Source organism: Callorhinus ursinus, unplaced genomic scaffold (genome assembly GCF_003265705.2).
Source record: "Callorhinus ursinus isolate GAN/ISIS: 27379988/994484 unplaced genomic scaffold, GSC_fseal_2.0 scaffold39, whole genome shotgun sequence".
NCBI classification, from domain to species: Eukaryota; Metazoa; Chordata; class Mammalia; order Carnivora; family Otariidae; genus Callorhinus; species Callorhinus ursinus.
In genome coordinates, this window is record NW_027397101.1 from 21,036,761 (window position 1) to 21,048,539 (window position 11,779).

Genomic DNA, 11,779 nt, shown 5'->3' on the forward strand with positions numbered 1-11,779 from the left:
ACTAAATTAATGAAGGAGGGAAAAAGTCCGTATCAAAATCACATTTGTTTTACCTGTTGCCTAGATCATATACAGTTCCCGATATATCACTAGCTCTCCTGCAATCATTTTCTTGGTTTTGTTGCTTTGGTGTATCTAAAGGAAAATAAACATTAATTACTCTTAAATTATGTTTGTATATTCTAATATCCAGGGATCTCTTGAAATTCTAGAAAACCTTCTAACAGAAGAAAACAGAAAAATCAGACTAATATAAATGCTAATAGAAAAAGACAACTATTCAATGGGACGTCTGGGTGGCTCAGCCGGTTAATGTGCCTTCGGCTTAGGTCATAATCCTGGGGTCCTGGGATCGAGCCCCATCTTCTCCCTCTTCCTGCCACTCCCCCTGCTTGTGCTCTCTCTCTGACAAATAAATAGTAAACCCTTAAAAAAGGGGGGGGTGCCTGGGTGGCTGAGTCGGTTAAGCGGCTGCCTTCGGCTCAGGTCCTGGGATCAAGCCCCATATCCAGCTCCGCTGGCCTGCTTCTCCCTCTCCCTCCGCCTGCCACTCTGCCTACTTGTGCTCTCTATCTCTCTGTCAAATAAACAAATAAAATCTTTAAAAGAAAAAAGAAAAATAAAGAAAAAAAGAAAAAGAAAAAGAAAACTATTCAACTGCTACATGTACAAATAGGACAGACAGAGAATATCTAGAATAAACTCTTATAAAAAGAGTGATAGGTTACAGAGCTGGAATAAACAACTCTAAAATTTGTATGGAACCAGAAAAGACCCCTAGTAGCCAAAGGAATGTTGAAAGAGAAAACCAAAGCTAGAAGCATCAAAATTTCAGACTTCAAGCTGTATTATAAAGCTGTAATCATCAAGACAGTATGGTACTGGCACAAAAACAGACAGAAAGACCAATGGAACAGAATAAAGAACCCAGAAATGGATCGACTAATCTTCGAACAAGCAGGAAAGAATATCGAATGGAAACAAGACAGTCTCTTCAACAAATGGCGCTGGGAAAACTGGACAGCCACATGCAGAAGAATGAAATAGGACCATTTTCTTACACCACACACAAAAATAGACTCCCAAATGGATGAAAGACCTAAATGTGAGACAGGAATCCATCAAAATCCTAGAAAACACAGGCAGCAACCTCTGTGACAACTTCTTGCTAGACGCATCTCCACAGGCAAGGGAAACAAAAGCAAAAATGAACTCTTGGGACTTCATCAAAAAGCTTCTGCATGACAAAGGAAACAGTCAACAAAACTAAAAGGCAACCAGCAGGAATGGGAAAAAATATTTGCAAGTGACATATCTGATAAAGGGTTAGTATCCAAATTATATAAAGAACTTATACAACTCAACACCCCAAAAAATAAATAATCTTAATTTAAAATGGGCAGAAGACATAAACAGACATTTTTCCAAAGACATCCAGATGACCAACAGACACATCAAAAGATGCTCAACATCACTCAGCATCAGGGAAATACAAATACCACCTCACACCAGTCAGAATGGTTAAAATTAACAAGTCAGGAAACAACAGATGTTGGCGAGAATGCAGAAAAGGGAACTCTCTTACACTGTTGCTGGGAATGTAAGCTGGTGCAGCCACTCTGTAAAACAGTATGGAGGTTCCTCAAAAAGCTGAAAATAGAGCTACCCTACAGCCCAGCAATTGCACTACTAGGCATTGGTACAAATGTAGTAATCTGAAGGGGCACCTGCACCCCAATGTTTATAGCAACAATGTCCACAATAGCCAAACTATGGAAAGAGCCCAGACGTCCAATGACAGACAAATGGATAAAGAAGAGGTGGTGTATATATATATATATACAATGGAATACTACTCAGCCATCCAAAAAAATGAGATCTTGCCATTTGCAATGACGTGGATGGAACTAGAGGGTATTATACCATGTGAAATAAGTCAATCAGAGAAAGACAATTATTACATGATCTCACTGATACGTGGAATTTAAGAAACAAAACAGAGGGGGGATCATAGAGGAAGAGAGGAAAAAAATAAAACAAGATGAAATCAGAGAGGGAGACAACCTAAAGAGACTCCTAATCAAAGGAAACAAACTTGAGGGTTGTTGGAGCAGAGGGGGTTGGGGAGATGGGGGAAACTGGGTGATGGACATTAAGGAGGGCACATGATGTAATGAGCACTGAGTATTACATGCAACTGATGAATCACTAAATTCTACCTCTGAAATGAATAATATACTTTATGTTAACTAAACTGAATTTAAATAAAAATTTTTTTTCAAGTGACAGGTTTATACTAAACCAAATTTCAAAAAAAGTGACAGTCCATAGTTCTCCAGCATGATATAGCCATGCTTCTTGTTTTGGTACACAGATCATGCAATTACCATGTAAATCAGCAAAGCCAAAAGATTATACTATTTAGCATATTTCAGCCCAGCATCTATAATATCAATTTACTTATTTATTCTTCAACACATCAGTAATTATGTGCCACTGCTACACTAACAAAGAGGAAAAAAGAAATGGTGGAGACCCTGGCTTCAAGGAGTCAGTCTAGGAAAAAGACTACTGATGAGTAGAGAATTACAGCATGCTGCTATAGTATTAGGAGAGAAATATGCACAGAATGTAAGGAAGCAGAAAGGCACCTGTCCCAGAATGGGGAATGTGATGAGGACATAAAGGTACTGGGAGAATAGGGTACAAGTTCAATATGCTAGAGCATAGGGCATATTGAATGGAAGCACAGTAGGAAACAAGATTGGTGAAGAAAGCCATGGCTCCATTACAGAGGATTTGCTATTCCAGGAACTCCTCTTTCTTTCAACATGTTAGTTTCTGAAAGATTTTCCCTATTTATACATGTGTCCCAAGTGTTACTGTATAAGAAACCAATGTGTATACTATGAATTTTTCCTTTAAATCCACCATAATAGTATGCTATATTATAAACATTTCCAGTACCCTCTGCTTTTGCACCTACTAATGATGATGGAATTATGATACTCATAAAACATTCTAAAAATGAGCACAAATACAAAAACTGTATCACAAAACTAGCAGACAACAATAAAATAATTTGGCACAACCATAAACACTTAGTTGGTGGTGGTGGGCAGAGATGATGCACATTGGTTCTAGTATGTAAGAAAGTTTGTAAGGTAAAAGTTGCTAAGTGAAAAAGCATCTAGAGCTTATTTCCCCCCCCAAAGGTGACAGAAAGCCATTGAAGTGTACTACACTAAGAGATAAAAGGGATCATATTTTCGTATTTGCACTATAGAAGGATCACTGATAACCATTTGCAACATGGAATAGGTAGAATATGGAAGCAGAGTAGCTAGTTAGAACACAATTAAAGGCAAGAAACAGAAAACCAAACTACAGTACTTAAGATGTGAAGAGAACAGAGGGGACAGACACAACAAGGTAATAAGGAGGCAAAAACAAAACTGAACTCACCAGAACAAAACAAACCAAGCTGCAGCAGACAATGACTCCTACCATAAATACACTAGAACTGTAAAATAAAATGTAAGAAAAAGAAAGGAATACCCAGAAGAACAAATAAAAATCATCACATGCCAGGACTCAAGATGGAAAGCATTTAAGCTCAAACCGAGACACAAAGGCTAAATGACAGACTCCAGGGCTGAACTATGGAGATTTAATGCCTACATAATGAGAAACATCATCTCAGGTCACTCAGGCTGGGATCTGAGAAACTGCCATAAGGCCAGAAACATTGCAAAGCCTGCTCGGCCCCTGAAAAGATTATAAAAATTCTGCCAACTTAACCAGGGAAGTAACAGGGAAGCTTGCTGTCTACCTGGAGTCCTGGGTTTAAAAAAAAAAAAAAAAAAAGAGGGGAAAAAAGAAATTTTAAATCTACCTAGCCTACTCAAAAGGAGGTATGAAATCCAAAATTATATTGGCTACTTGTGGGAATCCAAACCAAAGACATTAACTGCCTACTTCAAGGGAAATACCCTGGACCCTAGGCCACCATGTAGAGACCATTCTACAACCCAGGGCCCAGGTGACTCCTTCAGAGGTGGATCCACTGAAATTGAGGTCACAATCAAAAAGAAAATTTTTTTTATTTTTATTTTTTTTAAATATTTTATTTATTTATTTGAGAGAGAGAGAGAGCATGAGAGGAGAGAGGGTCAGAGGGAGAAGCAGACTCCCCGCTGAGCAGGGAGCCCAATGTGGGACTTGATCCTGGGACTCCAGGATCATGACCTGAGCCGAAGGCAGTCGCTTAACCAACTGAGCCACCCAGGCGCCCTATTTTTATTTTTAAGTAATCCCTACACCCAGCATGGGGCTTAAATTCACAACCCCAAGATCAAGAGTCACATGCTCTTCTGAATGAACCAGCCAGGCGACCCCACAATCAAATATTTTACTAGGAAACAAACAACGATGAAAATGAGCAGAAAGGAGCACCTGGGTGGCTCAGTTGGTTAAGCACCTGCCTTCGGCTCAGGTCAAGATTCCAGGGCCCTGGATCAAGCCCCTCGTTGGGCTCCCTGCTCAGCAGGGAGCCTGCTCCTCCCTCTTCCTCTGCCTGCCACTCTCCCTGCTTGTGCTCTCTCCCTCTCTCTGCCAAATAAATAAATAAAATTTAAAAAAAGAATAAAAAAAAATGAGTAGGCAGAACATACAGAAGCAGAAGTATCTGAAACGCAGGGATATTTAAAAAATTGAATAAGAGCAATAAAGAAGATGATACCATGAAAAAGAAAAGGCAATTTCTGAAAAAGCAGCAAATGAAAAGAAATTAAAAGCACATCCATGAGGGGCACCTGGGTGGCTCAGTCATTAAGCATCTATCTGCCTTCGGCTCAGGTCGTGATCTCAGGGTCCTGGGATCGAGCCCTGCATCGGGCTCCCTGCTCAGCAGGAAGCCTGCTTCTCCCTCTCCTACTCCCCCTGCTTGTGTTCCCTCTCTCACCGTCTCTCTCTTTGTCAAAAAAATAAATAAAATCTTTTAAAAAAATATACTGTTAAAAAAAAAAAAAAAGCACATCCATGAAAGCCAAACACTAAATGGACATGTCAAAAAAGAGATTAAATATAACTAAAAAGATAATTAATGAACCATAAGCCTACAGCTACAAAGACATTATAAATACAAATGAGAAGTTTAAGATATATGGAGGACAGAATCAGAAGTCCCAACAAGAGCTCCAGAAAGAAAGCATCAAAAGAATGACTGAGACAGTGTTAGAAGTGGTATTAGTGAGTAAGTTTCCAAAACAGAAAATATGAGCCTTCACATTAAATAAGCACACACAGGCCCAAAGTTTAAATAAAAATAAATCCACATTTAGACACATCTAAATGAACCTGCATAACACAAAGCTAAATAAGTACAAGTCCTAAAAACAACCAGAAATTAAAAATTACCTACAAATGAATGACCATTAAGCTGACAACAGAGGTCTCAGAAACAATAGAAGGCAGAAAACAATGTGATATCACTGAAGTTGTAGGAAAATTGAGTTTTGATCTAGAATCTTATATCCAGCCAAACTATCATTCAGAAATTAGTGAAGATACAATAGCCAAACTGTGGAAAGAGCCAAGATGCCCATCGACAGATGAATGGATAAAGAAGATGTGGTATATATACACAATGGAATATTATGCAGCCATCAAAAGGAATGAGATCTTGCCATTTGCAACGACGTGGCTGGAACTGGAGGGTGTTATGCTGAGTGAAATAAGTCAATCAGAGAAAGACAGGTATCACATGACCTCACTGATATGAGGAATTATTAATCTCAGGAAACAAACTGAGTGTTACTGGTTTGGGGTGGGAGGGATGGGGTGGCTGGGTGATAGACATTGGGGAGGGTATGTGCTACGGTGAGCGCTGTGAATTGTGCAAGACTGTTGAATCACAGATCTGTACTTCTGAAACAAATAACGCAACATATTTTAAGAAAAAAGAAAAAGAAGAAGATAACAGGAGAGGAAGAAAAGGGGAGTATGTCAGAGGGGGAGACGAACCATGAGAGATGATGGACTCTGAAAAACAAACTGAGGGTTCTAGAGGGGAGGGGGGGAGGGGGATGGGTTATCCTGGTGATGGGTATTGAGGAGGGCACGTTCTGCATGGAGCACTGGGTGTTATGAACAAACAATGAATCATGGAACACTGCACCAAAAACTAATGATGTAATATATGGTGATTAACATAACAATAAAAAATTAAAAAAAAATTAGTGAAAATAAAGACATTTTCACAGAAAAAACTAAGAGATTTTACTATCCAATGTCCATCACGAAAAGATTTAAAGAATATACTTTGAGATATACTTCTGAGAAGGAGAATAAAAGTAGTAATCTTGACCAAAACAAAATCAGTAAATGTGCTGGTAAATCTAAACACACAACGATTATTAAAAACAATTTCTAACAATGTCACTTAAAAAGGGGGGCAGGTGCTTTATTCTAGAATAAAAGTAAGAGGACAAAATAACCAAAAGCAATGAATGAACCCTCCTTAGATCCTAGTTCAAAATATAAACATTTACACAGGACATTTTAGAGTATAATAAGAGAAATTTATTCATATGCCAGAAGAGTCTTATATATAGTTAGATCCATACACATGTAGAAAAATTATTTTTATAAACGTATTTCAGAATAATTTTTTTAAATTTTAAGATTTTATTTATTCATTTGAGACACAGAGATACAGAGAGAGAGAAAGCATGAGCAGGGAGAGAGGCAGAGGGAGAGAGAGAAGCAGGCTCCCAGCTGAGCCAGGAGCCTGATGCGGGACTCGATCCCAGGACCCCGGGACCATGACCTGAGCCGAAGGCAGACGCTTAACCATCTGAGCCACCCAGGTACCCCAGAATAAATTTAAGATTCAGGATAGTGGTCACATCTGCAAATGCAGGAAGAATGGGGTCAAGAAAGGTGGATCCCTGGAGATTAACTACATATATATTTTTTTAAAAACCTAAAATATTGCGGGACACCTGGATGGCTCAGTTAGTTAAGCGTCTGACTTCAGCTCAGGTCATGATCTCAGGGTCCTGGGAATGAGCCCCAAGTCAGGCTCCCCACTCAGCAGGGAGTCTGCTCGTCCCTCTGCCCCTCCCTCTGCTCATGCTCTCTAATAAATAAATAAAGTCTAAAAAATATCTAAAGGGGCACCTGGGGGTGGCTCAGTCAATTAAGCGTCTACCTTCGGCTCAGATCTGATCCCAGGGTCCTGGGATCGAGACCCGTGTCAGGCTCTCTGCTTAGCAGGGAGCCTGCTCCTCCCTCTCCCTCTGTCATTCCCCCACTTATGCTCTCTCAAATAAATAAAATCTTTTTTAAAAATTCTAAAATACTGCAAAGCTTTGACAAAAAGTATTTGGTGAAGAGGTTATTTATATTATTCCCTGAATTTTTAATATGCCGAAATATAATTTTTTAAAAAACAATTTAAAAGAAAATTTCAAGTAAGACGTGACATGTAATGTGTTAGAGGGAAAAAAAGTTGTTTTACTACCAAAAGCATAAAATAATGTTAAGGTCCCCCAGCTCAGATCAAAGCTCTACTTGTTTAGGGAAAAAAAAAGGAATCCTAAGAGTACAAATTCTGCAATGTCTGGAGGACAGCATTACCTCAAAGGACCTATCAAACACTTCTAAAATGTGAACTTCCACTGCACTTCCTAAACAGACACAAATATGACCTCACTTTCAAGGCAGATAAAAATCTCCAAATGGACATGAAGACTAATATATGGTTTCACAGGACCTAAACTAAGTCTTGCCAGAGGGCAGTGGCCCTTTCCACATTAACGTGAAAACAAAATGCCAATCAAATATGCCAAGAGCTCTAAGAGTCATTCTATCATCCTAAATAATGCTCTATCTGAAGCTCTTTGTCATTCATCAAACCATGCAGTCTTTTCTATGTCTACTCTTTTGCTAGTGCCTCTCCTGAGCCTTGCTCTCTAATCTATGACCTTTCCTAACCAGTGTCTGTTTGTACACTTCACTCCCAAACCAATCACCCATCCCAGCTATGTTCACCCATTTCTTCCTAGGTCCTGTGCTAACTACTGCCATGACCTTTGGCCTCCATGAACTCAACTATGGCCTACATCTATTACATGCTCCAGCCTGACTACATAATTCACAGGTTTTTTTAATGCATTTATTCCTCCTCTTATTTATCTAACATTTACTGAACTCAGTAACAATTACTTGTACACGAGTACTAGGCAACTGGGGAAACTGAATTAACTATAAAATGGATTATAAATATATAATATAAATATAAAATATAAATGTATGTAAAATATAAAGATATAAATGGATTATAAATATAAATATTTATATATTTAGGGCGCCTGGGTGGCTCAGATGGTTAAGCGTCTGCCTTCGGCTCAGGTCATGATCCCAGGGTCCTGGGATTGAGTCCCGCATCGGGCTCCCTGCTCCTTGGGAGCCTGCTTCTCCCTCTGCCTCTCTCTCTCTCTCTGTCTCTCATGAATAAATAAATAAAATCTTTAAAAAAAAATATTTATATATTTATATAAAATGGATTATCAAATATTGTAGAGAATTTTTTAGGTGTGACAGTGGTATAATAGTTGAGGAAACAGGTATTATAGAATTATAATTTTTTAGATGTGACATTACTAGGGTAGTTACATAGGAAAAGTCTATTTTTATGGGAATGCATGTTGAAACACTTAGAGTGAAGTGTTACAATGTCTAGAACTTACTTGGTTTAGCAAAAACACATACATACACATATAAAGCAATGTAGCAGATGTTGATAGTTAAAACAGGTGGTATTCAAGTAATTATTGTACTCTTCTTTCATGTTAAAGAGTTGTGGGCTTCTACACAAAAAGTTGTAAACAAATGTTTATAGCAGCATTACTCATAATAGTGAAATGGTGGAAACAACCCAAATGTCCATCAGTGGATGAATGGACAAGCAAAATATGCTTTAGTCATACAATAGAATGTATTCATAAAAATTAATGAAGTAATGATACATGCTACAACTTGAATGAACCTTGAAAATATTGTGCAAAGTGAAAAATGCTGCAAGTGAAAGAAACCAGACACATAAAGCCTCATAGTGTATGACTCCATTTATATGAAATATCTAGCACAGGCAAATCCGCAGAGAGAGAGGAAGTACATTTGTGGTTGCCAAGGATTGGGAAAGGGGAAAATGGGGAGTGACTGCTTAATGGGTACAGGATTTCCTTTTTTTTTTTTTTTAAAGATTTATTTAGTTTTGAGAGAGAGAGAGAGCGTGGGGGAGGGTGGCAGAGGGGGAAGGAGAGGAACAAACAGACTCTGCGCTGATGGCGGGCTCAAACTCAGGACCCTGAGATCATGACCTGAGCCAAAAACAAGAGTCAGATGCTTAACCGACTGAGCCACCCAGGAGCCCCTAGGATTTCCTTTTAAGGAATAGAAACATTCTGGAACTAAAAAGTGGTGATGGTTGCACAATTTTGTAAACTTACTAAATGCCACTGAGTTGTACACTGCAACGACTAAAATGCTATGTGCATTTCACCACAATAAAAAATAACTGGGGAGGGGGAACAAGACAAAAATGTAAAGAAGCTGCTATCACAGTGAGAAATACTGCTGGGAAGGAGGTTTAAGAGACAGAAAAACAAATAACTAACCTGGAAGTGAAGCAGGATATTGCAAAAGAATACTCCTTGCATATACTTCTTCTGAGGCAGGATCAAATGAAAGAGGAGACATTGGTGGTAAAAGATCCACAGCCTTAAAACACAGAATTCATCATTTTGAAATATACATTTTTTTTTTTTTACATAACGCTACTAAGATAATCTATGAATGGATGATTGTTTCCCCCTAATGAAGACAGAATTACCAAGCATGCAAATTATCATATAACTACTTTTAAACCAAGGAGTACGATATTAGAACAAGGGGACTACTCTGTCCTCCAACTGTGCCTCAAATGTAATACTACCTAATAGCAAAAGAAATGTCTTTCTTTTTAATATAATCCTCTGAATCTAAAAATATAAACTATAAATCATAAAGCAGCTGGATGAATACTCTAATATGCACTTAGAAAAATTACAGAAACCAAAATATTTAAACTTTAGGCTCAAGTGCAAAGATGACAACTTACACATGCACAGCATTCCTAGCTCATTCGTAACATAAATCAAAAGACTGCCCTGTATTAAACTACTCTCCAAAAGGCAAGTCAACATTACTTACTGGAGTCCAACCTTTAATTAGATTGAAAGGAGACAGACCAAGAAAATCTTTCCACTTTTTATGCCATTCTCCTTGTTTTTCAACAACAGAGTGTTTTATACTGGTGAGATCTTCTTTTATTTTACAACTATGACAGCATAAAAAAAGAACTTCATGAATATATAAAAGTATTGAGTAAAATGTAAGAATACAACAGTTTGTAGAAAAAGGGAAAAAAAACATAACTGGAAGTTCAACCAGGAGAGCACATATAAACCAAATAAACTCTCACAATGAACATTCAGAAGCTAAAGTACTTATTTCCTTTTAAGACCAGAAAGCAATCATACATCTATTACTCCATTTATCTTTACAATATTGGGGAGGGTACGTGCTATAGTGAGCACCGTGAACTGTATTAAGACTGTTGAATCACAGACCTGTACCTCTGAAACAAATAATACATTACGTGTTAAAAAAAAAAAAAAAGAAGATAGCAAGAAGGGAAGAATGAAGGGGGGAAAATCGGAGGGGGAGACAAACCATGAGAGACTATGGACTCTGAGAAACAAACTGACGGTTCTAGCGGCAGGGGGGATGTGTTAGCCTGGTGAGGGGTATTAAAGAGGGCATGTACTGCATGGAGCACTGGGTATTATACACAAACAATGAATCATGGAACACTCCATCAAAAAATAATGATGTAATGCATGGTGATTAACATAACATAATAAAAAATATATATATATTCTTTTTCCCTAGTTCTGAACTCAAGTCCAAATTCTACACCTATTGATCCCAGGGTCCTGGGATCGAGTCCCACATCACGCTCCTTGCTCAGCAGGAAGCCTGCCTCTCCCTCTCTCTCCCTCTGCTTGTGCTCTGTCAAATAAATAAAATCTAAAAAAAAAAAAAAAAAAAAATCTACACCTATTCTCTGTCCACTCTTAAAGGCAGCCCATACCTCCCAATTACTTCACTCAAATAACACATTTTTCTGAGGCTTAGTTTTATTAAATAGACTCCAAAGAAAAACTTGAGAAAGTAAAAATTACTCCATAAAGAATTATCACTAAAGGGCAAATAATTTATTCTAGACAAGAAGAAAACTACATGAATTGTCCTTTCTACTTAAAATGTGTCTCTCCAGGAGTTTTTGAGCTCTAATAAAATGTTCACCTTTGTTTGCCAAGGCTAAAGAGTTATCAACTACATGAGCTCTGCTGAGAAATTATCAAAAACACCTTACTCCTCCCCCAATAATGTAACAAAAGATCTTTCTACAGTACCTCATATGCTTCAGATCTGATAATCTCTCTCTCTGAAGTTTGGTCTCCTTTTCAAGGAAGTGAAGGTCTATTGTCAGTCTTGCTGGGTCAGCCTGACAACGCTCGTATTTCACCACTTTCAAGACTTCATTTAATAACTGAATAACTGTTAACAGGTTCAATTTTCCAGCCTCATAAACATTTCCAATGTGCAACTAAGGATTCAGAGGGAAAAAAAGTGGTTCTTAAGATAATAAACTGTTAGGTAAATATAT

The 11,779-nt window shown here is 38.1% G+C and overlaps 1 protein-coding gene across 2 annotated transcripts in view; it reads right to left on the bottom strand.

Annotated features, from left to right (window-relative positions):
• HAUS6 (HAUS augmin like complex subunit 6) overlaps window positions 1–11,779 on the bottom strand; it is a 42,238-nt gene that overhangs the window by 11,298 nt on the left and 19,161 nt on the right. For both annotated transcript variants that reach the window (XM_025887832.2, XM_073880851.1), the window contains exons 9-12: window positions 11,526–11,719; window positions 10,258–10,384; window positions 9,684–9,786; window positions 54–135 (exon numbers count right to left, since the gene is read on the bottom strand). In XM_025887832.2, coding sequence (XP_025743617.1) covers window positions 54–135; window positions 9,684–9,786; window positions 10,258–10,384; window positions 11,526–11,719 — 506 coding nt within the window. The remainder of the gene's footprint in view (window positions 1–53; window positions 136–9,683; window positions 9,787–10,257; window positions 10,385–11,525; window positions 11,720–11,779) is intronic.